The sequence below is a fragment of the Panthera leo genome, chromosome A1 (genome assembly GCF_018350215.1).
Source record: "Panthera leo isolate Ple1 chromosome A1, P.leo_Ple1_pat1.1, whole genome shotgun sequence".
In the NCBI taxonomy this organism is placed as follows: domain Eukaryota; kingdom Metazoa; phylum Chordata; class Mammalia; order Carnivora; family Felidae; genus Panthera; species Panthera leo.
The window spans coordinates 115,033,567-115,059,417 of NC_056679.1; the positions used below are offsets into that span (position 1 = coordinate 115,033,567).

At 37.9% G+C, this 25,851-nt stretch overlaps 1 protein-coding gene across 3 annotated transcripts in view; it reads left to right on the plus strand.

Annotated features, from left to right (window-relative positions):
• The window catches only part of CTNNA1 (catenin alpha 1), a 178,477-nt gene that overhangs the window by 55,449 nt on the left and 97,177 nt on the right, over positions 1-25,851 (plus strand). For all 3 annotated transcript variants that reach the window (XM_042936417.1, XM_042936424.1, XM_042936407.1), the window contains exons 4-7: positions 1,842-2,008; positions 2,823-2,942; positions 11,142-11,411; positions 14,319-14,522. In XM_042936417.1, the coding sequence (XP_042792351.1) occupies positions 1,842-2,008; positions 2,823-2,942; positions 11,142-11,411; positions 14,319-14,522 (761 nt within the window). The remainder of the gene's footprint in view (positions 1-1,841; positions 2,009-2,822; positions 2,943-11,141; positions 11,412-14,318; positions 14,523-25,851) is intronic.

A 25,851-nucleotide genomic window follows, 5' to 3' on the forward strand; every position in this document is an offset into this window, starting at 1 on the left:
GCAGAGCTTGTCTTTACTCTTAATACTATACTGTGCTCTAAGCCCAATTACTATATGAATCTGACGGTGAATTTAACTTTTTCCCCTCTAAGGTCCTATTCTACAGCTAAATTTGATAGGAGAAATTTGGTAAGACTCTTTAGATAGAACTAGGCTTCTTGAGAATGCACTTTTTTATATTACTGGAAGAGATGTGAGAATGAATGGCCTTTAGGCTTTAATCTGGAGTGGACACATTCAGCCAAGGGAGGAAGTAATTGCTTTCTCAGGAATCCACAGATAGTCCCCATACAGGCACTGTCCGAATAACTGATGGAACAGACACAGTCCTGGCCCTCCATTTGCTTAGAGCTGTAAGAAAAGAGGGACAATAGACACTTTAAATGATTATTAATAGAAACATGATGAAAATGTAAGTTATTTTACAAGTTTCTAGGAAACATTATAAATAAATTATTAGTATTGTTGAATTTAGGATTGGATACTATAACCAACCATGGGTAGTCCTAGAAACTCTGGTAAAATATATTGCATATATTTTTAGCTCAATTTTTTAATTATGGATATTAATACCTGTTCGTTATAGAAAATGTTTTTATAAGTACAGCATAATGTAAAGAGCCAGATTGTAACCTAGTATAACTATTATTTGCCTTTTGATTCCTGTCTTTTCTCTCATTTTTTTTAAACAGGCTACATATATCTATCATTTTCTTTTCTTTATGCTTATGGTTTCATTATATACATTAACATTTTTTCATATATATGTTAATATTTGCATAATAGTCAATTGTAGAATGTACCATAATTGACTTAACTAGATGCTTATTGTTGAGTATTTGAGTTGTTGTCAGGGTTTTAGTATGAGGAAAATGAATAAGTCATTGACTCCGCTCTGACTTTTCATATACCGGTGAGATGGTTAATGAAGTGTGGTGGTCATACATAATAGTTGCTGTATTTCTGTACCATTCTGTAGACGTGAGGGTGGATCACATTAGATCCTTTTTTTTTTTTTCTCACATCTTTTTTATTTTTTCTCCTTAGGATACTTATAATGCTCCTTTCTGAAAAGGAGCTGTTTTGTTTTTTAAAGACCCCCCCCCCTTTTAATGTTTATTCATTTTGAGGGAGAGAGAGAGAGAGAGAGAGAGAGAGAGTGAGCGCCCGTGCGAGAGCCCATGTGCATGTAGGGGAGGGACAGAGATAGGAGACTGAGAAACCCAAGCAGACTGTGCTGTCGGCGTAGAGCCTAATGTGGGGCTCTATCCCACAAACTGTGAGATCATGACCTGAGCTGAAATCTATAGTTGGATGCTTAACTGAGTCACTCAGATGACCTGGAAAGGAGTGTTTTTAAGGCTTTTTATCTATAGCACCAAATCACTTTCCAGAGAGTGTGTTTTGTTTTTTTGTTTTTTTTTTTAACATTTATTTATTTTTGAGACAGAGAGAGACAGAGCATGAACGGGGGAGGGTCAGAGAGAGGGAGACACAGAATCTGAAACAGGCTCCAGGCTCTGAGCTGTCAGCACAGAGCCCGACGCGGGGCTCGAACTCACGGACCGCGAGATCATGACCTGAGCCGAAGTCGGCCGCTTAACCGACTGAGCCACCCAGGCGCCCCCAGAGAGTGTGTTTTTACCAACAGTATGCAAGGGTGTTTTTCTTAGTGACTGCTGTAAAACAAACAAAAGAAAACAAAACAATAAAAACGGGAGCCCTTAAACTCTGTGCATGGACTGTGTAAGGTTTGAACTATTTTTATTGTAATTTTTTTAAATATAGACCAGTTATTTGGTTCATTTCTGATGAGTTTGTTTTTTCATGATGTAAAACAGGTGATTTGATGAAGACTGCTGCGGGAGAGTTTGCAGATGATCCTTGTTCTTCTGTGAAGCGTGGCAACATGGTTCGGGCAGCTCGAGCTTTGCTCTCTGCTGTTACCCGGCTGCTTATTTTGGCTGACATGGCAGATGTCTACAAATTACTTGTTCAGCTGAAAGTTGTAAGTACAGGCCTGTGCCTGTAATTTGTTCTCTCCATCACAGTGAGGCTGCTGCTGGCCATGCTTAATTCAGCATTCCTTAGAATTTGGTTTGGTTTTGACCTTCGTTTACCCAAGTGCACCAGGAATGTTTTCCTTTCGTTTCCATTTCCTTCTCTACTCTAGGTGTATCTCATACCGATAGTGCTGTGATTCTGTTTAGTCTTCATTCTGATGCAGAACATGTAGCAAAGATAATGTTTTGACTCCTTCTCTCTGCAGTAGTGATTAAGCATTTCCTTGTACCAGTAGAGTTCCAGAGTTGAGAAACCAAGATAGTTTAAATTGTATTGTTTTATTTTTATTTATTTATTTGTTTGTTTGTTTATTTATTTATTTATTTATGTTTATTTTTGAGAGAGAGAGCGCAGACAGAATCCAAAGCAGTCTCCAGGTTCTGAGCTGTCAGCACAGAGCCTGATGTGGGGCTCGAACTCACAAACCATGAGATCATGACTTGAGCTGAAGTGAGATGCCTTGAGCGCCACCCACATGCCCCTAAATTGTATTGTTTTAGATAGCACGGTATATTGCTCCTCTTCCCACTTCCCATAAAATTCCCATGTAATAACTGCTCAAATGTTTGAGGGTCATGTAAACTGAAGAGGGAGTTTGGATTGCTGAGGAACTGTTAAAAGGAATAAAATGTTATAGATTTTATATACATATTTTATACATATTTGTATTGTTTAGAATTTTTTTTATATACATATATATACATATATACATATTTGTATTGTTTAGAATTTTTCTTATTTAGGAGTGTGTTTTGTAGGTGGAAGATGGTATCTTGAAACTGAGGAATGCTGGCACTGAACAAGACTTAGGAATACAGTATAAAGCCCTGAAACCTGAAGTGGATAAGCTGAACATTATGGCAGCCAAAAGGCAACAGGTATAGTCATGATTTGGGTGCATATTAAAATTGTTTATATTATTATCTTGTGGGAAAAAGTGATTTTAACCTGAGTTTTCTGAAGGTACAATTACCACCCTCTGACAGTATAGTTCCATTAAAACATTTAATTTGTGAAGTGTCCTGTCACTATTGTGTTGTTAAGTTGCATTCATGTTAGGCTTCTATTTTAATTCTTGTGAAAATTGTGCTTTAAACTTTTTTAAAGTTTATTTGAGAGAGAGAGTGGGGGAGGATCTGAGAGAGAAGGGGAGAGAGAGAGAGAGAAGGGGAGAGAGAGAGAGAAGGGGAGAGAGAGAGAGAGAAGGGGAGAGAGAGAGAGAGAGAGAGAGAGAGAGAGAGAGAGAAAGAAACCCATTGCAGGGCTTGAACCCACAAACTGTGAGATCATGAGTTGAGCTGAAACCAAGAGTTGGATGCTTAACTGACTGAGCCACCCAAGGGCCCCTTAAAATTGTGCTTTAAATAACTTGGTGTCTGGACAGATGATAAGGGCTTTGTTATGTGCCTTCAAGGATTAACTTCAGTTGGCATTGGAGTGTAATTCAGATTTTTAAAAACCATAAGCCAGTTGAAACGTATTGGAATTACTGGCATATCAGAAACTATCACTGCTCTCCCCCCATGTTTGGTCACTTTTCAAGTTATTTCTTATAAATCGTTCTTAATAGTTTCCTTAGTGTTATGAATTTGTGTTGTGTGGCATGTGGATCAGTGTTCTTCTTCTTCTTCTTCTTTTTTTTAAGTTTATTTCTTTTTGAGGTGCAGAAGAGGAAGGTTCAGAGAGAGAGAGGGAGAGAGAGAATCCCATGCAGTCTATGCTCTCAGTTCAGAGCCCATCATGATCTCACCAGCTGTGAGATCATATCCTGAGCCGAAATCACAAGTCGGACGCTTAACTGACTGAGCCACCTGTGTGCTCCTGGATCATTGTTCTTATTTTTCCAAGCTTTGCTATCCTTTTGGTGTTTTGGCTTTTAGGGTGCTTTAAGTCTTCTCTGTGGTCTTCCTGTCGGATGCAGTATGTGCTCTAGGGGAGATGCACATGTCACCATTCAGTTTCTTAAAATTTCCATAGTTCTGATCAGGCTTGTGCTTTTTCATAAAGCCCTGAAAAGATAAATTCTTGTTATCATTTGCTAATACTTGTATCAGTTAGGATATTTCATGCTGCAGTTCAGAAAACCCAGCTCCAAAACTGCTTGAACAATGGGGGATTTATTTTCTTACTAATCAGAAGTCCCAAATTAGGTGTGATTTTCAGGTAGCTAAGATAAAAGGTTTTGCAAGTATCATCATGGATCCAGGTTCTTGACCTTTTCCAGCTCTGCAGTGTTCACTGTCCCTGGTACTGGATGGCTGTAGAAGCTCTGGGCATGATATTTGTACAGATCACTATGTCCAGCAAGCAAAAAAAAAAAAAAAACCCAAAAAACCAACAACAACAAAAAACAAAAAACTGTTTCTTCCATAGGTCTTTTTTAGAAGCAAATGATGTAGAAGCTCCTAACAGATTTGCCCTAAATCTGAATTTTGTAACATACCCATTCTTCACTGATTATGAGTGAGAAGAAATCAGTTGTTATGTCTGACTCTGTGACGAAGATCTCCCCTCTGGTCTGGGATGAGAGTATCTTTCTTCAGGACAGGGACACCCAAAAAGGGCTCTGACACGCGTGAGGAAAATGGAGTCAGTACTGTAAATGTCCAATATATGCCAGTCTCAGCTTTGCATACTTCTTAGTAACTTTCAGTAGTATAATAGTATAAAATCTTTACCCCATAGGATTGAAAAGATTAAATTAAGTAATGTATGTAAAGTATTTAATATGATTATGGACCATATTTCAAACTTAGATTATGATCAGACTGAATTTGCACATATGAGATCCTGGTTTTACATTTCCATTACTTAATATTAGACATTATAATATACCTAGATTTGGTGTATTGCCTAAGTAATTTAGTTCATGTAGACATAGTTTGTTTTTATCATTTATTCCTGTGTTGGCTTATGTCTCCATCAAATAAATCACAAATAAGTTTTTTTGTTTTTGTTGGGCCTCATCGATTATAAAAACTTGTTTTGTGGTATGGTAATTCCATAAATATTCATGCTGGACCAATTATGTTTACAATTTATTTAATGTTTTTGATGTAAATTCTCATTTGTTTTTTTGTTTTTTGTTTCGTTTTATTTAAAAAAATGTTTGAACATTTTTAATTTATTATGTATTTTGAGAGAGAGAAAGAGAAAGAGAAGGAAGTGGGGAGAGGATTAAGGAGAGAGAGAATCCTAAGCAGGCTCTGCACTGTCAGCACAGAGCCTGACGTGGGGCTCGATCTCATGAACCATGAAATCATGACTTAGGCTGAAATGAAAAGTTGGATGCTCAACCGACTGAGCCACCCAGGTGCCCCTAAATTCTCATTTAAATACATGAAATAAATGTTAGCTATACTTAAAAAATAAAGTTTGGTGAATAGTCCCACAGTCATAATGCCTAGTCTGATTTTAGTTTATGAAGGCTTATTATTTGAGGAAAGTGAGAAAATTTAGACTGACACTATATTGCCTATCTTTGCAAAATGGTAGAATAGGTAAATTGATGTTGTTCTTGAGATAGAACACACTGATAGTCCAGACCTTTGTATGCTATTGGAAAAACTTACTGAAGAGTAATGCTGCCTGACTTTTTTTCTTTTTAATGGTTATTTATTTTGAGAGAGAGAGAATACATGCTCATGAGCAGGGGAGGGGCAGAGAGAGAGAGAGAATCCCAAGCAGGCTATGCGCTGCCAGCAAAGAGCCCAACACAGGGCTTGATCCCACAACCATGGGATCATGACCTGAGCTGAAATCCAGAGTTGGACGCTCAACCTACCCAGCCACCCAGGTGTCCCAATGCTGCTTGACTTTTTAATTCTCTGTGCCATGAATACATGAAGAGTTCCTTAAACATAATCCCTGATGTATTAAAAAAAAAAAAAAGTAGTAAATTTCAAATACTTCTGAAATAAGATGTAATTAAAATCTTGAAGTTATTATTTAACATGCTGAATGGTTTTCTGTTTGCCTCTCCATATCTGTTTTCTACCCTTGTTCATCCTGTTCTTTGCCCCAGGGATCTGACCTGTCTGGACAGCCTCCAGGCTGGGTTTGACCAGTGGTAGCATCAGTAGGAGATCAGAGGAGATAGGAGATAGAGGCTGGGGTTTTATTCCCCTGGCTCCCACCCTGCTTGTTGCTCTGGGTGGCTAAAGTCATAGCCCCTGTTGGGTGGTATTCTCTACACACCTTGCTCCCTGGATTCTGGTAACTGTTGCCTCCTTGTTTCTTCAGGCCTAAGTGACCTAACAGCCTTGTGGTTTCCCTGTACTTTCCTTATACCTTTGTAACAGAGTCCCTAAAACGTCTTTGAGTTAGTTAGTTTGATTGTACCAGCTGTTTTCTGTTGTACCTTGATTGATACATGTTTCCATTTTAAAGTTTGTCTTGGGTTTTGTAGTATGTCCTGGTCATTTGTAGTTTTAATTGGGCCTAATTCTTAAACCTTCACCTGTGGCTTTCTGCAGTAGAATCCATTGAGTAAGTTGGCCATGGGCTTCTTTGTGCCTCCTGTTGATAAAATAGTCTTTTGTAGGACCTGGGTCTTGGTGGTGTATATTCCTATAAACTAGTGCTTTTCTTGGGAATTAAATTGCTACTCATTTTATCCTAAGGTCCCAGCCTGGTAGAAACTTCATTCTTCCTTTTGGATGTTGCCCAGTGTTCTCCTTCGGTAACTGGTAACAGTTTTTCACACTGTGTGTTTTCTGGCAGAATTCCTCTCCTGCTATATGCGTAGCCCCTAGACTATTTTCACCTTTAACGTCTTCTCTGCTCAGGCATGATATGTAATAATTAAGCTTCTCATTGAACCTCTTATCTTTGCAGACAGCCTGAGTCCAGAAAAGGGGTATTTCCTCAAGAGCAATATTTGGGTGTGATGTATATACTAGCTCCTTTAGTGTCCCTTATATCATTTAAGCAGCAACCCCCCACCAAGGAAATGCTAAACCTCGTAAGGTCTGGAGGCTCTTTGGAGTTTACCTTTTTCTCCTTAATGTTTTTCTGGAGCATGGTGTGGTGGTGGTAAGGATGTTGCTGAAAATAATAATGAGTAACTCTAAAAAGGTGTTTACTATGTGCTACACACTGTTACAAACCCTTTATAAACACACATTCATTTAATCTTCACAGAATAGTATAAGGTAGATGCTGTAATTGATAGATACTCATTTAAAAAGATGTCCATTCACTTATTTTTGAGAGAGAGCACACAAGCATGAGTGTGTGGGAGGCAGTTAGAGAGGTAGAGAGAGAATCCACAGCAGGTTCCACTATCACTCAGAGCCAGATGAGTGGCTTGATCTCTTGACATGAGATCGTGACCTGAGCCAAAATCAAGAGTTGAACACTTAACCAACTATACTCATCTTTATAGATCAAAGAGCTGGAGTACAGGGAGGTTAAATAATGTGGCAAGGTCATTCATCTAGTCAAAATTGGAGCCAGGTTTTTAATCCAGGCTGTCTGCCTCCAGGGGCAGAGATTTTGTCTGTTCAAATGGCTTTTACAATCCCTGGTGCTCAGAATATTGCTTGGATATGGTAGTGTTTACTAAATATTTAATGAACAAGTGAATAAGCCACTTTGCTGTACTGCACATCCATCCTGGAATGGGATTCTAAATGTGGTGCTAATCTGTTATTTTCTTGGGCTGGAATATAATTTGCTCACTATAAGTGTTGAATTTCCTTTAGACTGCAGGCTCTTCTTTTACTGTAAAATAGATGGCAGAGGTGGGGATGGGCCAGCACTGACCTTAGTCCCTGTGAGGAGAATTGCATGTGCCTCCTGTGGTCAGTTCTGTCTCTTAGTCTGATAGAGATGGAGTACCTGTATGGTTACCAAGTACTGGGTGGTGGATGTTCCACCCACCCAGGTACTAGAGCTTATTGAGGCATTTGGTAAAAACATAATGCTTCTTACCTAGTCTCTGAACTCTGACTTTAATGATTTTTTTTCCTGAAAACTTGAACAGACACAGTGGTAATGGATAGTAATGAATTTTTTGTGTAAATGAATATGGACTAGCTGGGTTTGCCTATGGACCTTTTCTTTAAGTGTAGTTGTTTGAATTCAAGAGAAGATGTCTGATCACATGTGTCTATGGGTACAATTTTATATTAACAGTATAAAGAGGGAAATGAGAGGAAACTTTCACTTGAATTTCCAGCTCTTGGGTAGAAGGAGTGCTATAGATTACTTAGAAGTAAGCTTTTATTTTTTGGTCACTGCATGTGATGCATGTGATGGTTAGTTGAAATCACATTGAAAGCCGTTATTTCTTCTTCATGTTTTCTGTTTGCTCCTGAGTGTGCTTGAAACACAATTGGATTGATAAAGTTTGGGAAAAATTGGCTAAAGTAGACCAAGGGACTCTGATTTCATAGGTAATCTATTATTTTCCTTAATAGCTCATTTTTTTTCACCAATCCAGATTACTTATCACTGTTACATATTTTGAAAATAATACTTAAGATTGATTATTATTCTTATAATAGTAAATAGTGCTGCCTTGTGGTAGTGCCCATTTTCCTATGTTTACTTAACAAAATCTAGTTTCTTTGTACTAAGACAAAAGTAGTTCTTGAGAGAAAGCTGAACACTTTAGCAGTTAGGACAAATGATGATATATAGTTGTCATTTTCATCATAGGTTAAAATATATCCCCCTTACTTGGTAAATAGAAACCTCTCAGGCATAAACTGTGATGAGGACAAGATGTGTAGAAAATGCCACACACAACATGTGCATCAGCTGCTTAAGCATAATGGTTAGCCCTTGCCCCTTGTCATAGCTTGAATCTTGAGGTGATCATCAGTTCTCTAAATCCATGGGGTCCTGTTTCTGAATATTGTACCTACTCTAGTCTTTAGAAAGGTAGAAGTTCTCATACCAGGCCAGGCAGGGGCTTTAGGAAAGTCAAGTGTTGAATAGTAATTCTGGCATCTATTAACTTTTGGTCACCACAAGTGTCTTTGGTAACCTTTGTAAGAGACTGTATTGATCTAGGTTATAGATACTTAGGGAAGAATTCCAAAGCTAATTGCAAAGCATTTTATGAAACAGAGGACGATATAAGTACTTAGATGCAAATGCCTCCCTAGAAGACTTCACAGTCTCTGAGGTTGTGGTGATGGCCAGGCATTTAGAAAATGCCACACAGAATGTACCCACCATCTGTTTTAACTTAATGGTTAGCCTTAGCCCCCTGTCATTGCTTGAATCTTGAAATGATCACTGATTCTCTAATAAATCCATAGGGTCCTGTTTCTGAGTATGTAGCCTAATGTACTATGCTACAGGGCATTTGGAGTGCTGTGAGCTATTACTTGCAATTCAGATTCCAAATGAGAAAAGAACTCTAGGAAGAAAAGTAAGCTGTCATATTATACAAGGTTTGAGTAAAGATGCAAACCTAAAATATATAGTGAAATGAAGTTATCAGAAAAAAGAAACCACTTAGATGTCTCTAATGCTTAATTAGGAACTCATCTAAAAAGATGAGCCATTAAATGGCTAAGTCAGACTTCAAATTGAGTTATTGACTTTGGCCTTTCTTAGTTAATTTTCTCTTACTGTTTACACATGTAATACTCTTTTAAAACATTTAAATTTGTACTGTAGGGTTTAGTTGGTGTAATTAACATTAGAATTCTATTCACAGGTAAAATAGAACAGATCAGGTGGTCAGTTAGTGTTATCACTTCTAATTCTCTTTTGTGGTGGTAATACATACTTACTAAAGACTTAAGTCTCTCCCTCTCCTCCTGAGCACTTTGAGTAATAATGGGATACCAGAAATATCCTCTTCCTATCTTGGTTATTTGTCACTTATTTGGTATCACTTATTTGTCACTTAGTATATCCACTCAGTCTAATAGATGTCAGTAGTAAGATCCATGCTAGGAATCTCAAGTTTTTTTAAACTGTGGATTATAATTATGGTGTAGAGGAAATTGAAAAGGACAGTTTCACTTAAGACTGCATGTATATAAAGTATTACAATAAAATGGAAACCTTTTGAGAAAAAGAGTGTGTGAGTAGAGGAGAGGGGCAGAGTGAGAAAGAGAATCTCAAGCAAGTTGCACACTCAGTACAGAATCTGATGCGGGTCTGAATCCCAGGACTCTGGGATCATGACCTGAGCTGAAATCAAGAGTAGAATGTTCTCAAATGACTGAGCCACCCAGATGCCCCAGACAATCAAATAAAAACCTTTCGGATTAAAGTCATGGAGCACATGAATCTCAACTTTATGCCTTAATGACCTATGTCCTAAGGCCATCTTTGGGATGGGGAGTGGGGTGGGGGAGTTGTGTACTTAAGAGAACAGCTTGGCGCATCCTCACCTAGTTGGTTTGCATAGTTCATGTACATCTGTGGTGTCCCAGCCCAAATTAACAAAACTCTTATAATGAACTTTTGTGACTTAATGACAAGTACTCAAACTAAATCTTACCCTATTTAAATGTGTATTTGAATGATTTTTCTAATTTGGTTGGAATAGGTACATACAACTTTATGTAGTTGTGATGAAAGTGCCTAGTCAATTTTGTGCTTTGATTTTTAGTTAGTGCTAATGCTAGGTGGCTTACATGCATTATCCCATTTGATCCTCAGGACAGTTAGAAGACAAATATATTATGTTCCTGTTTTACAGAAGGTGAAACTGAGTATGGGGATTTTATTTTATTCTATTTTTAAAGATTTTTATTTTTAAGTAATCTCTACACCCACCATGGGGCTTGAACTTAGAACCTAGAGATCAAGAGAGTCTCATGTTCTAATGACAGAGCCAGGCAGGTGCCCTGAGGATGGGAGTTTTAAATAAGATCACAATAGCCAGGTAAAAGAGCTGGAGATTCAAATTCAGAAGTGTCTGGTTTGGAAAAGTTTGAACTCTATGTACTGACCCAGGCTGCCTCCTTTGTTATGAAGCTAAACTGTTAATGAAAGTATTGTGTCTAATTAGTAGAAATTCTTAACTTTTCAGCATTTACTGACAAGTTTTTTTATGATTACAACCCATATAAAGACTGCTCCAATTTCTTGTTTTCCTCTTATAGGAACTGAAAGATGTGGGCCATCGTGATCAGATGGCTGCAGCCAGAGGAATCCTGCAGAAAAATGTTCCGATCCTTTATACTGCGTCCCAGGCATGCCTCCAGCACCCTGATGTTGCAGCCTATAAGGCTAACAGAGACCTGATATATAAGCAGCTGCAGCAGGCGGTCACAGGCATTTCCAATGCAGCCCAGGCCACTGCATCAGACGATGCTTCCCAGCACCAGGGTGGAGGAGGAGGAGAACTGGCTTATGCGCTCAATAACTTTGATGTAAGTTACACTTGGGAAGAAACATCAGGTTCTCGACCATCCACCCAAAGTTAAGAGACTTCTAGGGAAATGTGATCAAGGTTTCTGATGAAAGTTCAATTTCTACTTAGATTTGTAATCTGTGTCAAAAGAAATTTTAGAAATCTTCAGTCAGTTTGATCTGACTTGGCCTACAACGTTTTTCTTGTTCTTTTTCTTTTGTGTTAAACTTATGAATTCTTTTATGTAACTTATGTGTCCTATCCGATCATTCTCTGTTGAAGATATGAGTTTGGTTGATTTCACCCAAGATTTTAACCTTTTGGTAGATGAAAGCTCTCTGAGATATAGAGGCAAAGTGTATGTAGACTCTCCTGCCTGGAGCCCACAGACACATCATAAGTGATTACCACAGAGTATCTTCAATGTTGTCCTTACTTGTGTGCCTAGATGATATACTTCTCAATAATCACAAAATTTAATCAAGTGGAAGGAAATTTGGGCCTAAAATACTTTCTTAGCATAATTCCATATAATTATCTTTTATGGTTGATGCCATGGGTCTGTTCTTTGTATGCATTCTGTGTGCACACTGTTCTGTGTATCAACTCTAACCTTAATTCTTTTGGTGGTTTTTGTGTTTTTTTCAAAAACTTCTACCCACAATGCCTCATGGCTTCCAGTAGATGGCAGCAGTTTAAGATTTCTTTTTAAGGTTTTTTTTTTTTTTAAGCCAACTGGTTGGGTTACATTAAAAAAATTTGTTTTTTTAAACATCTATTTTTTTATTTTTGAGAGAGACTGAGCACAAGCAAGGGAGGGACAGAGAATGAGGGAGACACAGAATCCGAAGCAGGCTCCAGGCTCTGAGCTGTCAGCACAGATTATGACGTGGGGCTTGAAGTCACCAACCGTGACATCATGACCTGAGCCAAAGTTGGACACTTAACCGGCTGAACCACCCAAGCACCCCTACATTTTTATAAACAAACAAATAAGTTTAATAAATATTTAATAATTACAAATATTTAACAAATATAATAAAAATTAATTAATTGATTGATTGATTTAGGGAGATTATGAGTGGGAGAGGGGCAGAGAGAGAGGAGAGAGAGAGAATCCCAAGCAGGCTCCACACTGTCAATGCAGAGACCGATGCAGGGCTTGAACTCACAACTGACATCATGATCTTGAGCCGTAATTAAGAGTCAGGATGCTTAACTGACCTAGCCACCCAGGTGCCTCTATTTTTTTAATTAACATAGAAAATTGACTAGCCTGTGGCTAGCATCTTTTCATAAGTAGGAATACTTTGAAATATAGAGTCTATATAATGGAGTGCATTTTGTTTTAAAGTTTTTCCTTGCCTTTAACTTTTCTTACTTTGTCTCACCTTTTACTTTGGCTTGGGCAACTGATCCTTGCTGATGTACATGGCTGATTTAAGACTTCATAAATCGTAAAGACAGTGTTAATTCTACAGATCATGGTGTTAGAACTGACTTTTTACCCTGGAGCCTTAAACATTAAATGACATTATAGCAAACATTTACCATGCATCTTATAATTTATTGGCACTTTTTTCCATCCCCCTCAAATTTGGCAGTTTTAGGTATTGGCCTCTTTGAAGGCACTAAGGATTACATTTTGCCCTAACTTGAGTAGTAACTGCCAGAGCCCACTTAACCTCTTAGGGCTAGAGTGAAACTTCATATAATGAGGGGGTTGGACGAAATGATCATAAGCCTGTTGCAGCTCAGTGACTCTATTAAAATTCTATCACGATTCATTCTTCATTCCTGTTGGTCAGAAGGCATTGTGTATTCAGTTTTGAATACACAGTAAAAAAGAAAAATATCCGTTAAAACGTAGGTTAATAATGAACTTGAGGTATTGCATTTTCAGTTTTGAAACTGATGATTCTTGGGAAGGGAAAGAAGAAATAGATGTATACTTACTGGCAAAGGGCAAGCTTTTTTAAAGAAAAAACTTGGCATTTAACTTGAAATGAGTGCGTAAGAATAGTCCCTATAAAAAAAAGTTAAATGCAAAATATTTGCACAGACATTTACCAGTGTCAGAATAAATTGTATCAAGTGGAAAAGTTGGAGGGAGGCCAGTAGCTGCTGTCCTTGGGGTATTGATGTTTGACCTTGTACTTAAAGCTTGCTTGTGACCTCACCTCATGCATCACTGGTAAAGTTGGATTTAAGTGGAGTTGGGGGGGAGTGAAGAGGAGACAGTGAGGATTTCTTCTTACTGGGGCAGTTATACTTCACAGGGTGGCTTTGTTGGGATGGATTGTTATCATCTCTCACAGATAGCTGGAAGCCTTTAGGTAAAGAAAGCCTCTAATTTAGACATAACAGGATAAATTTGACTGCATTATTTATACAGTTAGATGAGATGTGTAAGATGAGGAAAATAGATTGGAATTGATTGTAAATGCATCTTTCTCAAACTTTGAGGATAGAGTCGTTCTGTTTTTATTGTTTTTTTGCTGTGAAATAGTTTGGCTAATGTCATGGAGCAGTTTTATACTCTACGTAGAAAAGGAAAAGAGAGTTAACTTATTTTCCTTGCAGTTCTCATTTGGTAACTTCACTAATAATGTGTAAGCTGACATGTAGATGTTCAGATTCAGTAGCATGAACATGATTTTTATGCTGGCATAATTTATATTTGCATTTGTGGTAGATCTTACCTAGGCCCCATTCATTTGGAAGTATTGCTTCCAGTTCCTTTGAGAACAGTATCTACCATAGGGCAACTTGTATGTCTCTCATCTACCAAGAAGTATAACTTGCTTTTAGGCATTGGAGTTTTTGTATTAAACCTTGATGTTTCTGATCAATACTTTCCTCACCTTCTTGAATAATGGAGGGAACAGAAATGAGCACTAAGATTCAATAACACTTTTCTCTGCAGAAACAAATCATTGTGGATCCCTTGAGCTTCAGTGAGGAGCGCTTTAGGCCTTCCCTGGAGGAGCGCCTAGAGAGCATCATCAGTGGGGCTGCCCTGATGGCTGACTCGTCTTGCACGCGTGATGACCGGCGTGAGAGAATTGTGGCAGAGTGTAATGCTGTCCGCCAGGCCCTGCAAGACTTGCTCTCAGAGTACATGGGTAATGTGAGTATTCGAATTTTTCTTTGAAGTAAGAGGTGTTTTTCATAACAGATGCTGGATCTCAGATGTTTAAAAAAATTTTTTTTTTTAATGTCTATTTTTGAGAGACAGAGAGGGGTGGGAGCAGAGAGAGAAAGAGGAAGACACAGAATATGAAGCAAGCTCCAGGCTCTGACCTGTCAGCACAGAGCCCGATGTGGGGCTTGAACTGTGAGATCATGACCAGAGCCAAAGTCAGATGCTTGACCAACTGAGCCAACCAGGCACCCCTGGATCTGAGATGTTTTAACTAAAAATGACAAGTATGTTCTTGGCTCTGTGACCCTTTACAGTGGGGCAGAATTTTCAAGGAATGCATAAATAAACGGGGTTCTATGTTCCCCATCTTTTTAAAAAAATATTTATTTTTGAGAGACACACACACACACACACACACACACACACACACACACACAGAATCTCAGGCAGCCTCCAGACTCCGATCTGTCAGCACAGAAGCACAGAGCCTGACGTGGGGCTTGAACCCATGAACTGTGAGGTCAGGACCTGAGCTGAAGTCAGACACCCAACTGACTGAGCCATCCAGGCGCCTCTCCCAACTTTTCATATTGAAAAATTTTTAACTTGTGAAAATCATAGAGTGAACACCTATTTTTTATCTAGATTCATTAGTTATTATTTAGATACATGTGTATGTTTGTGTATATAAATGTATGGTGTATTTCTATAGATATATACATACATATAACATTTTTTTCTATTAAACATTTGGAAGTAAATTGCTGACATTGTGTTGCTTAAACACTAAATATTTCAGCCCCCATGTCCTAAGGATAATGGCCTTCAGTATCCTCAAAATTTCCATTATCACATCTAGGTGGCCATCTAATTTTGGGCAAAAAAGAATGGTGAAAATATTTATAGTTGGGAATTTTTTTCATGAACCGTATAGAATGTCATAAGACTAGGTAATTACCAACTAGAGCTGTATTAGGCAAACTGAGTAGTAATTTTGAATTTTTAAGGTTTGTGTTTAAAAACTGGTGCTGATGGGGCGCCTGGGTGGCTCAGTCGGTTAAGCGTCCGACTTCAGCTCAGGTCACGATCTCGCGGTCCGTGAGTTCGAGCCCCGCGTCGGGCTCTGGGCTGATGGCTCAGAGCCTAGAGCCTGCTTCCAATTCTGTGTCTCCCTCTCTCTCTGCCCCTCCCCCGTTCATGCTCTGTCTGTCTCTCTCTGTCTCAAAAATAAATAAACGTTAAAAAAATAAAATAAAATAAAAACTGGTGCTGTTAAAAAATAGAAAAAGAAAAGCAGTGCTATAAAAAATTTTTTCCTTTAGGTAATACTGTATCTACTAATTTTTATTTCTGTTGTCATTATCTTCCTATTTCCTTTAATACTTCAATTCCAGTTGTTTAACGCTTGGAGTTATTGTAATTTATACCTTGTACCCAATATTTACTGTTGCAGGAAAGGAATAAATTAAATAAAATTTATATAAAATCATTTTAAAGGGAAAAGGAACAATACAAACTGGTTCTTACTAGTGATTTTTGCCTGTTTAATGCTTTTCAGGGAAAGGTCTTGATACTTTCTCATTTATTCATTTGCTGTACATCTTATTTGTTCACTTATATGCCTATTTAAGTGAACGTATAATAGTGGGTCATGATGGAGTTCCTAGGGGGAGGATGAATGCCTTAGTGTGTTTATCTTGTTTCTACCATATTGTGAAATTAGTGAAGCATATTGAATTTTTTAAGCCATTGCCATGTTTTGATCATATGCAGTCTACCTCAGAAAAATGAGATTAGAGGCTTAGTTAAATCAAATGGAAAAAGCAGCTGATAAGTCATAGTGAAAATGTGGTGCACATTTATTTTATTTTATTTTTTTTTCAATTTTTTTTTCAACATTTTTTATTTATTTTTGGGACAGAGAGAGACAGAGCATGAACAGGGGAGGAGCAGAGAGAGAGGGAGACACAGAATCGGAAACAGGCTCCAGGCTCCGAGCCATCAGCCCAGAGCCTGACGCGGGGCTCGAACTCACGGACCGCGAGATCGTGACCTGGCTGAAGTCGGACGCTTAACCCACTGCGCCACCCAGGCGCCCCAATGTGGTGCACATTTAAAAAACCTTATCTAAGTTTGAAAATCAGAAAATATAAAAAAATGGATAATTTGAAGAATGGTTCGTGATAGTAAGAGTTTTAAACGGGGGCGCCTGGGTGGCTCAGTCGGTCAAGTGTCCCACTGTTGATTTCAGCTCAGGTCATGATCTCACGGTATGTCAGTTCCAGCCTGCATTGGGCTCTGTGCTGACATTATGACTTGAGATTCTGTCTCTCTCTCTATCTGTGCCCCTCCACCTCCCCTGTTTGCTCGCTCTCTCTCTCTCTCTCTCTCTCTCAAAATAAACAAATAAACTTAAAAAAAATTTAAAAAAAGTTTTAAACAGGGAAACAACGGACTCCGTGTATGTGTGTGGATCAGTTATCTGCTATCACATGTAGTACAGTAGTGGTAAAAAAAAAAAAAAAAAAAAAAAAAAAAAAAAAAAAATCTAATGCAGTTATGATTAGGAAAACGCTTTGAAAACAGTCTTTGGGGGGGAAGAATATGTGGTAAGTTTGTTCTTATTGCTCCATATGAGAGCTTCCTAACCATTCTGCATATGAGAGCTTCCTAATGATCCCTTGAGTCTTGGGGTTGGTTGGATCTTGGGCTAGTTGTCTCTGGTCGTGAGTAACCTTCTAGTTTCTCTCCAGAGTGTCATACAAGGAATATTTTCAGTTTGTGCTGTGGATGTAAGTAAATGTAGGAAACGCTCATTTATACTTGAAGACCTGAAGACTATAACATCACTCTTACATAATAACATTTTATTATGTACGGAAAACTAGATCTTTGTACGGATCTATGTACGGAAGAATGATCTTTGTTTGGCTTAAATTTAAAGATCATGGTGGATATTTAGAAAGATATTACCTTGAGATTCAGATTATACTTTATTTTTTATTTTTTAAATTTTTTAAATGTTTATTTATTTTTGAGAGACAGAGAATGAGCAAGGGAGGGGCAGAGAGAAAGACACAGAATTTGAAGCAGGCTTCAGGCGCTGAGCTGTCAGCACCAAGACTCAGGCAGGGCTGAAACTCACAAGCAGTGAGATCATGACCTGAGCCAAAGTCAGATGCCCAACAAACTGAGCCACTCAGTCACCCTGAGATTGAGATTATATTTTAGAAGATTGTCTCTGGGCATATTTTTCTTAAAGATAAAATATTTAGTTCCTTTGTATTGACTCATGTAACCTTGAGCAGGCTAGGTGCTGTCAAAAGTGATGGAGTGAAGATAAAGTGGAGGTGGGGGGCTTGGGGGAGAGGGCAGTGAAGCACATTTGAAAGCTTAGTAAGTAATAGGGTCTGCAAGAAGCAGAAGCAACTGGGATTATAATTTTGCTTATTTATGAAGCTTTCAAAAACATATAGAACCTTTGGTAACAATCAACTGGCAGTGTCTGCCTATCACTCTGTTCATACTGAGTATGTGTCACATGCAAAGTCGAGTGCTGGGCACTGTGTAAAAGGAGGAATGATGCACTGATCGTTTCCTTTTGAGAGGGTCTCTATAGAGCATGTATAATAATGACAATTTTTACTAGTCACTATTTTTATAGATAAAATAAAATCTTGCTATAGTCTCTAGTCTTGCTTCTTCATCCTGTGTTGCCACTTAGTAAGTTCCATTGGTTTTCCAAACTCTGTGGCAGTGATTCTGAATTTTAGATGCACATTAGAATCCCTGAGGAACTCTAAAAGAAATCTTGATGTGTAGGTTATACCCCATTTAAATCAGAGTCACTGAATTGAGGTCCAGGTGACAGTATTTTTAAAAGTTCCTCAGGTGGTTCCAATGGCAGAGAAACTCCTCTGGTGGTTTATTGCATGTGTCCTTTACTGTCTTCACTGCCTTTGCTTTATTCTAGGCTTTACTCAGTTTCTCTGTTTTCTAGTCTGTTCTACTTGCTCAGGCCAGCCTGAGCTTATGCCTTCAGTAGGACATAGTTCATTATGTGTTTGAAATTCTTTTCCCACTTCTTTAAAACCTAACCTGCTCTTGGTTCAGGGCCCACATTTCCCCCATCCCTTTGCTGAAGGCTATTTCAAACTGCACTATTCTGCATTATTTCTTTGTTGGTTGAAGTTTTGTACCCAATTGTTGACTTCCCTGAATTGTTGCTTAGTTGTATTTTCTTTATCCATGTAATTTCTGTAACTGTGTTTTAAGCTTTTAAAAGACAGGAAATATTTTTAAAATACTCTTTCAGGAACTAGTGTAATACTAGAGGAGGTACTTAGTAAGTGATTGCTTTATAAACTCATGCTGACTTGGGAGAATGAATAAAACGAACAATTTTGGATATTCATGGTGCTAGGGATACATTAGTGACTAAAATAAAAAAAGATCCTTCCCCTTATGGGCCTTACATTCTAGAAAGTTACAGGAAAGGAGGCCATGGGTGGTTTACCTCTACTTCCTGTAGATCTGTCAGTATACAGATGACATTAGTAGAAAAAATTAAACTGTGTGCTCTGAAACAAGCAGTGAGGCAAAGTGGTATCCTGGGTCATAGTAGAGTTAAATTTAATTCATCAGGTGAGAGCCAGACTCCCTCTTAAAGGCTCCAAGGGCCAGGAGGCCAACAGCCTTAATGTTCCTACATGCATTGTGGTTTAAAGTGTTGGAAGTTACTTTTGCCTGTATTGCTAACTTAACTGTAGAGAGCTAAGAGATATTGATGTTAAAAGTAATGCATTTGACCCTTACTTACTTAACATTATGGAAATGCCTCAGATGGATGACAGTAGAGGTCTTTTGACATTGAATGGATCTTGGTGGTTCCACAAATGATTTCCAGGTTTCCTTGAAATGAAATGTGGTTATTGTGGTTAAGTTTAATTTGTTCCTGCTCTGTCAGCTTAAGGTTACTCCTGGGAGGGTTCTAGAGAAAGAAAAACAGCTTGGATGGGTGTTATAACCTTAAAAGATTTAAAAGTAAATGGATTGAAATAAAATGAAATATAATTGAATTTAAAAAATTATCACTCTATTTTTTCATAATTGAAAGTTATGCATATGCAGTAAATTACTGAACCACCACTACCATATGTAGGAATATGCATTCTAATTTTTTCTCCTTTTTTGTATGGAGGTTTAAAAACATTTTTTTTTAAATTTTAAAATAGTTTTAACCCTCTTTTTTTTTTCCATGTTTTATTTAATTTGAGAGAGAGAGAGCGAGAGCACACGTGTGTTCCCGTGCACTTGGGGTTCAGAGAGAGAGGGAAGGAGAATCCCAAGCAGGCTCTGTTGTCAGCTCAGACATGGGCTCTGTTGAGGGATATGCTGGTTGCAATATGTTGCTTTCACCCTTTATTAGGGCATCTGCTTTGAGTTGTTTTCCCAGTAGTAGAATTTACTGTAACCACGCTTATTTGTCTTTGTTACCACACCCATCTTCAAACCCCCAGACCTTTTCAAAAAATAAACAAAACTCTTCTTCCCCACTCCCTCACCCCCAGCTGCTAGAAAATTTAAAATTATGTAAGTAGTTTTTATTACTTGTTCACATTATATCTCTCTTGGGTAGTTGTAACTACTGGGTAACCAGCCAGTTAAGGTGAGTAGATAAGAGTTTAGCATCACCCTCCTCGTTGAATGTCCAAAATGGTACAGTATCCATATATAGTAGCTATCATAGCTTGTATTTTTCATACCTAAAACTTTAGTTTTAGACAAAAAAAATGGGTAGAACTTAGGACCTGGTGAGGATGATGTTGCTTAAGGATAAGTTTTATCTTTGTTCTTGCCCAAAAACATTGGCTACAGTGGTATTAGGATCCTAAAAGGGGAATTCAGTAACTGGGCATTTTTTGGTATTGTACTGGGCATATATTTGAGAGCTTTGACTATGTTAATACAGCAGGTATAAAATTTTTATTTGATTTGGATAATAATTTGATAAGGAATGTATGAATAGGATGCAGTTAATAGTCACTTTCAAAGATATATTGTTACTGTAGTGAAGGGAAGCACTTAATTTAGATGCTAATCTCTTCTCAGTTTTGCAAATGCCTTCCTGGAATCATATTAGCAAAGCCAGAGCTTCCCAGCCTTTGAAGGAGTCTTCGAAGAGCTTGTTACTATATCATTTTGTGCTGCATTTCTTATTTTCAAAATTAGAGTAGCTTACTTTTTTTCTGATTATAATTCTATGTTCGTTATATATCACGTGTACTCCTACCACCTATTTTTGGTGTCCAGCATGCCAGCCTCCATTGTGCATAATGTGTAGATGTACATACATATCTGTTCTTACCATGTCTTCTTTTTTTCTTTAAAAATAAAAAGTAAGGATTATCTGCATACCATATGCCACTGTGCTAAAACACATACATTATTACCTATTTTACTGCCATAATAACCCTTGGTGGTTATTTGCTTAAAAATGAATATACATACAGCTGAGATCTCTGACCTGAAAGTCTGAACTCTTAATACTTTTATCATTGTGCATCTTCACAGCAGCAAATACGATTTTACATCATCATCTTTAATGGCTGTGGAGTTTTCCACTGTTACCGCTTTATAGATGACTGTTATGAAATTAGATACTCCACCCTAAATAAGGTAAACCCAGGTGTGGTATAGCTGCTTGAAGTGAGTGGAACACAAAGATTTTTATAGTGTCCTCTCAAGCTAGGCTAGGCTGTCTGGTGTTACTTGAGTGTTACAGATGTTTCAGTTGGCTCCCGTGTGCAGCCACCCAGGCTGAGTTTTGTTATACATTATGCTATGATTTGCATCTTTGTTTGAACCTTTGGGTTTCCTGCAGTAAACTCTCACCTGCATTGCTAGTTCATAGTTCTATAGCTGTGCTTTCATATGATTTTATTGATTTGTTAGTGTAAGCTTTTCTGTGAGCTGCCTGGCATATTTGGGAGAATTTAGGCATAAATAGATGCTGCATTGAATGCAAAATTTGAGCATGTGTCGGACTTGTTTCTATTGATGGAGCAGCATTTATTTAATTTGGAAATCTTAGTTGTCAAAAATTGTGTGATTTTTCTCATGGTGGGAGTTGAGAGTGAACATTTTGTGTTGCTTTCTAAGAGGTTCAAGGTACTTGCTATGGGTGCTACTCTGGAGTTATGAATTGCAGTATTTATTAATGGCAAGTTTTTAACCTTTTATGTTCAGAAAGATGCATGTTTATGTGTTAAATGAAATGGTACTGGCCTAACGGAGCAGTAGTGGAATGGTCTCTTGAGATTAGGAAGATGGAGTAGACATGGAAGCCTGCCCAGTGTCAGGCTGCAGATGGATTAGGTTTTAGGCTCTGTGAGATTGCTGTTAGACTATCCTTGATATTACCTTATGCTCTTAGGATATCGACAGACTTGAAAAGATTTTATATAAAAAAAATGTTTGGGATTAAAGGGTTAAGCCTCTAAACACATCAATATTAGTAAATTTTGCTATGTGGTGGGATAATAGGCAGTATAAATTTTCTTTTGTGTTTTTCTCCACATTTTTTGATGTTGTTTGTTATGGTCATAATGACAGAAGTAAACTTAGACCCTTATTTTATGCATCTTGAATTTTTAGGTGTGTGTGTGTGTGTGTGTGTGTGTGTTTAAAGATTCCATGTTTACATAATCTGTGAAACTAGCATGGAGCTTTTACCCATAGCCCCAAGACCAAGAGTCACAAGTGCCATTGACTGAGCCAGCCAGGTACCCCTTAGGCTTTGTTGATAATCCTGTACTGTGTTTATTTTCAAGGGATTATTAACATGGGAAAATTGAGGATTTTTCACTTTAATAAGGCCTTGATTCATCTTTTTAAGATAATAATTCATTCATGACTAGTTTGAAGTGATCCGTTACGTGGTTTTTTGTTTTACTATAATATACATTTCTGACAGGTGTTGGTCAAAATATAGTCTGTTATCAATGTGTGATAGTGATTGCTTCATCCTTTTCTTGAACTATTTATCCAAATGATTTTTATTATTATTTTTTTATGTTTATTTATTTTTGAGAGAGAGAGCATGGGTGAGAGTTGGGGAGGGGCAGAGAGAGACACACATACATAGAATCTGAAACAGGCTCCAGGCTCTGAGCTGTTAGCATAGGGCCCGATGCGGTGCATGAACTCAGGAATGACGAGATCATGACCTAGGCCGAAGTCAGATGCTTAACCAGCTGAGCCATCCAGGCGCCCCTATCCATGTGATTTTTGACCATGGAAGTATAGAATTGTAAAGTTTAGAATTTGAAAGTGCCATTAGTTATCCAGGGCAAGAGTTGACAAATTATAGTTCTCAGGTCATGTCTGTCTTGCTTCCTATTTTCGTAAATAAGATTTTATTGGAACACAGCTCTGTCCATTTGTGTACTTATCATCTATGGCTGCTTTTCCACTACAGTGGCATAGTTGAGTAGTTGTGATCTAGAATGTCTATATGTGACATACATCTAAAACTAAAAGTAAATGGCCTCTAAAGCCTAAAATATTTGCTCTCTGGCCATTTATAAAAGTTTGCTGAGACTTAATTTAGTCCAGACAACTAAGTCTTTTGAAGGTTCTAAATTACAAAATCAGTTTCTTTAATAGATATAAGACTATTTAGGTTATCTGTTTCTTCTTGGATAAATTTTTGAAGTTTGTGAGTTTAAAGGAATTGGTCCATTTTATCCAATTAGTGAGAAATTTTATATGCAAGGAGTTGTTTGTAGCATTCTCATAGTATGTTTTTAGTGTTTATGGGGAGCCTGTAGCCATATTCACTAATTCTTTTTATAAATTTTTTTTTATGTTTATTTTTAAGAGCTAGAGACAGTGTGAGCAGGGAAGGGGCAGAGAGAGAGGGAGACACAAAATGTGAAGCAGGCTCCATGCTCTGAGCTGTCAGCACAGAGCCTGATGCAGGGCTCAAACTCACAAGCCAAGAGTACTTTTCACATGTGATGCTATAGACCGTGTGCAGTAAGCTTATGCTTCCATAGAATAGGACTTACTAAAGCTTGATCAAGTAACTTCTCCAGAGCTGCTTTCTCAACTATAAAACAGGGCCATTAATGTCTGCTCTTCCATGTGATCTTATTAAAAGGCACAAAGAACCAATCAAACACGGCTAGGTAAAATGATGAAGGTGGGATAATGGGTAGTAGTATTACAAAACATATCAAAGTGCTTTGAAACAAAAGAGCAATAAATGAAGTATAGCTAAGAACAAGGTAAACAGGGATCTGCATAGACTGAGACTGAAGGTGTTGTCTCTTTTTTATTTTAGTTTTTTTAATGTTTATTTATTTTTGAGAGATAGAGATAGAGCACCAGCGGGGAAGGGGACAGAGAGAGGGAGATAGAGAATCCGAAGCAGGCTCCAGTCTCTGAGCTGTCAGCATAGAGTCTGATGCAGGGCTTGAACCCACAGACCGTGAGATCATGACCTGAGGTGAAGTCGAATGCTCAACTGACTGAGCCACCCAGGCGCCCCAGGGCTGTTCCCTCTTAAAGAGTGGCACGTCCTTCCTGGCTTTGGGTGACAACTCCTATTCCTTGGTGCTCTCTTCGTGGAGCAAAGAGCCAAAGTGGTAGTCCACACCCCCAGTCCGCATGATCTTCAGTTCAAGCATTTAAATCACAACTGACAAGAAGTGTCTTTTTCCCTCCTCCCTTGGTGGGGGGGAGTGGTAGAGAATAGATAACTTACTTGATATGAACATAAAACTATAAAGTGCTATACAGTTGAAAATTGGCATTGTTTTAGAAAGTTGTAATATATTTCCTTTTTCCTCATTTATTCTCTTTGGCCCAAAGAGTAGGCTTTACTTTGGGCAAAGTTGTCATCTGTTGATAATAAGAAATTAATTCATTTAGAATATTGTAATTGTTTAAATGGGCAAACTAGGTGTTTTGGGAGGCTACCTGTTTATTTTATCTAGAATGTCCATATGTGACATACATGTAAAATTAAAGTTTATCAGTCATAACTTTCTTCATTAATATTTTCTGTCCATTGATCTTTGTGTTTTAATGTTTATTTATTTATTTTAAGAGCAAACAAGCAAGTGGGGGAGGGGCAGGGAGAGAGAGGGGGAGAGAGAGTCCCAAGCAGGTTCTGTGTGGCCACCACAGAGCCCCATGCCAGGCTTAATTCCCTGAACTATGAGATCGTGACCTGAGCCGAAATTGAGTTGGATGCTCAACCAATTGACCCACCCAGGCGCCTCTGTCCATTGATCTCAAATTTTTTTGTAATTACGTGTTCTAGAAGACTCATGGTAGTTAATAAAAACTCTTGAGTTTCCAAACTGTCCTTGCCAGAGACAGGTATAGTCTGCTGTGCTAGGAAATTTCTTTTTCTCTCATTTCAGTCCTGCTTTGTTGAAAGTTAGTTTGGTTTTCATATTTCTTAGTCATAATATAAAATTAGAAGGGTGAAAGTCTGTGGAATGTGATGTTTTCTTCTCTAAGTGAATGTCCTTATTCTTTCTGTTTATTTTGGGTTGAATCTGTGTTCAACATCTGATGACTGCTAAGTAAGTGCTTGACAGTCACTAAATAGCTTATTTATTTTAAAGTGGAATATGGATATTTAGAACCAAAATCAGTTCTGAGACTGCTGAGAACTGATTTTGTTTGGTCATTCTCTGGAAATGGCACCGGGACCTTTTCATAATGGCATGATTTGGAGACATAGTATAAGAAAAATACTTTCTTGCAGTGATTTATGCTAAAACATCTGGACAGTAAATTGTCTTACAAGTGTTATTTTCAGATGTGTTGAAATGATTGGCCTCCTGTTCTGGTTTTATTCCAGTTGCAGATTGTCTGACTTTCGGTTTAGTAAAAAATTTGCATTTTGTAATTGTCTACCAAATAGAATGCAGTGTAGCATCTTATTTCAAGGCTTCCTTGCTAATTGTCCTTTAAATTTAATGTCAGAGCTTACTTGTCCTGAATTACTTCTTTCTACTTTGAGGCAGAATTACTGGTTTTGTAGATTTAAATACGAAACTCCTCTTCTAGGAATGAAAAGATTTATGTTTTGGCTTGCCTTTGTTTTGTGTCTGTATGAACATTGATTATTATTCCTTAGTATAAAGAACTTTGAAATACGGTGTAAGAAAAGTTGTAAATATTTGACCAGTGATATCCAGTTATCATCTTTAAAGCTCATAATCATAAGTATACTTGTTGCCGGGAAGCAGAACTTACTTATCTTGCTGCTGCTTTTTTTTTTTTTTTTTGATGA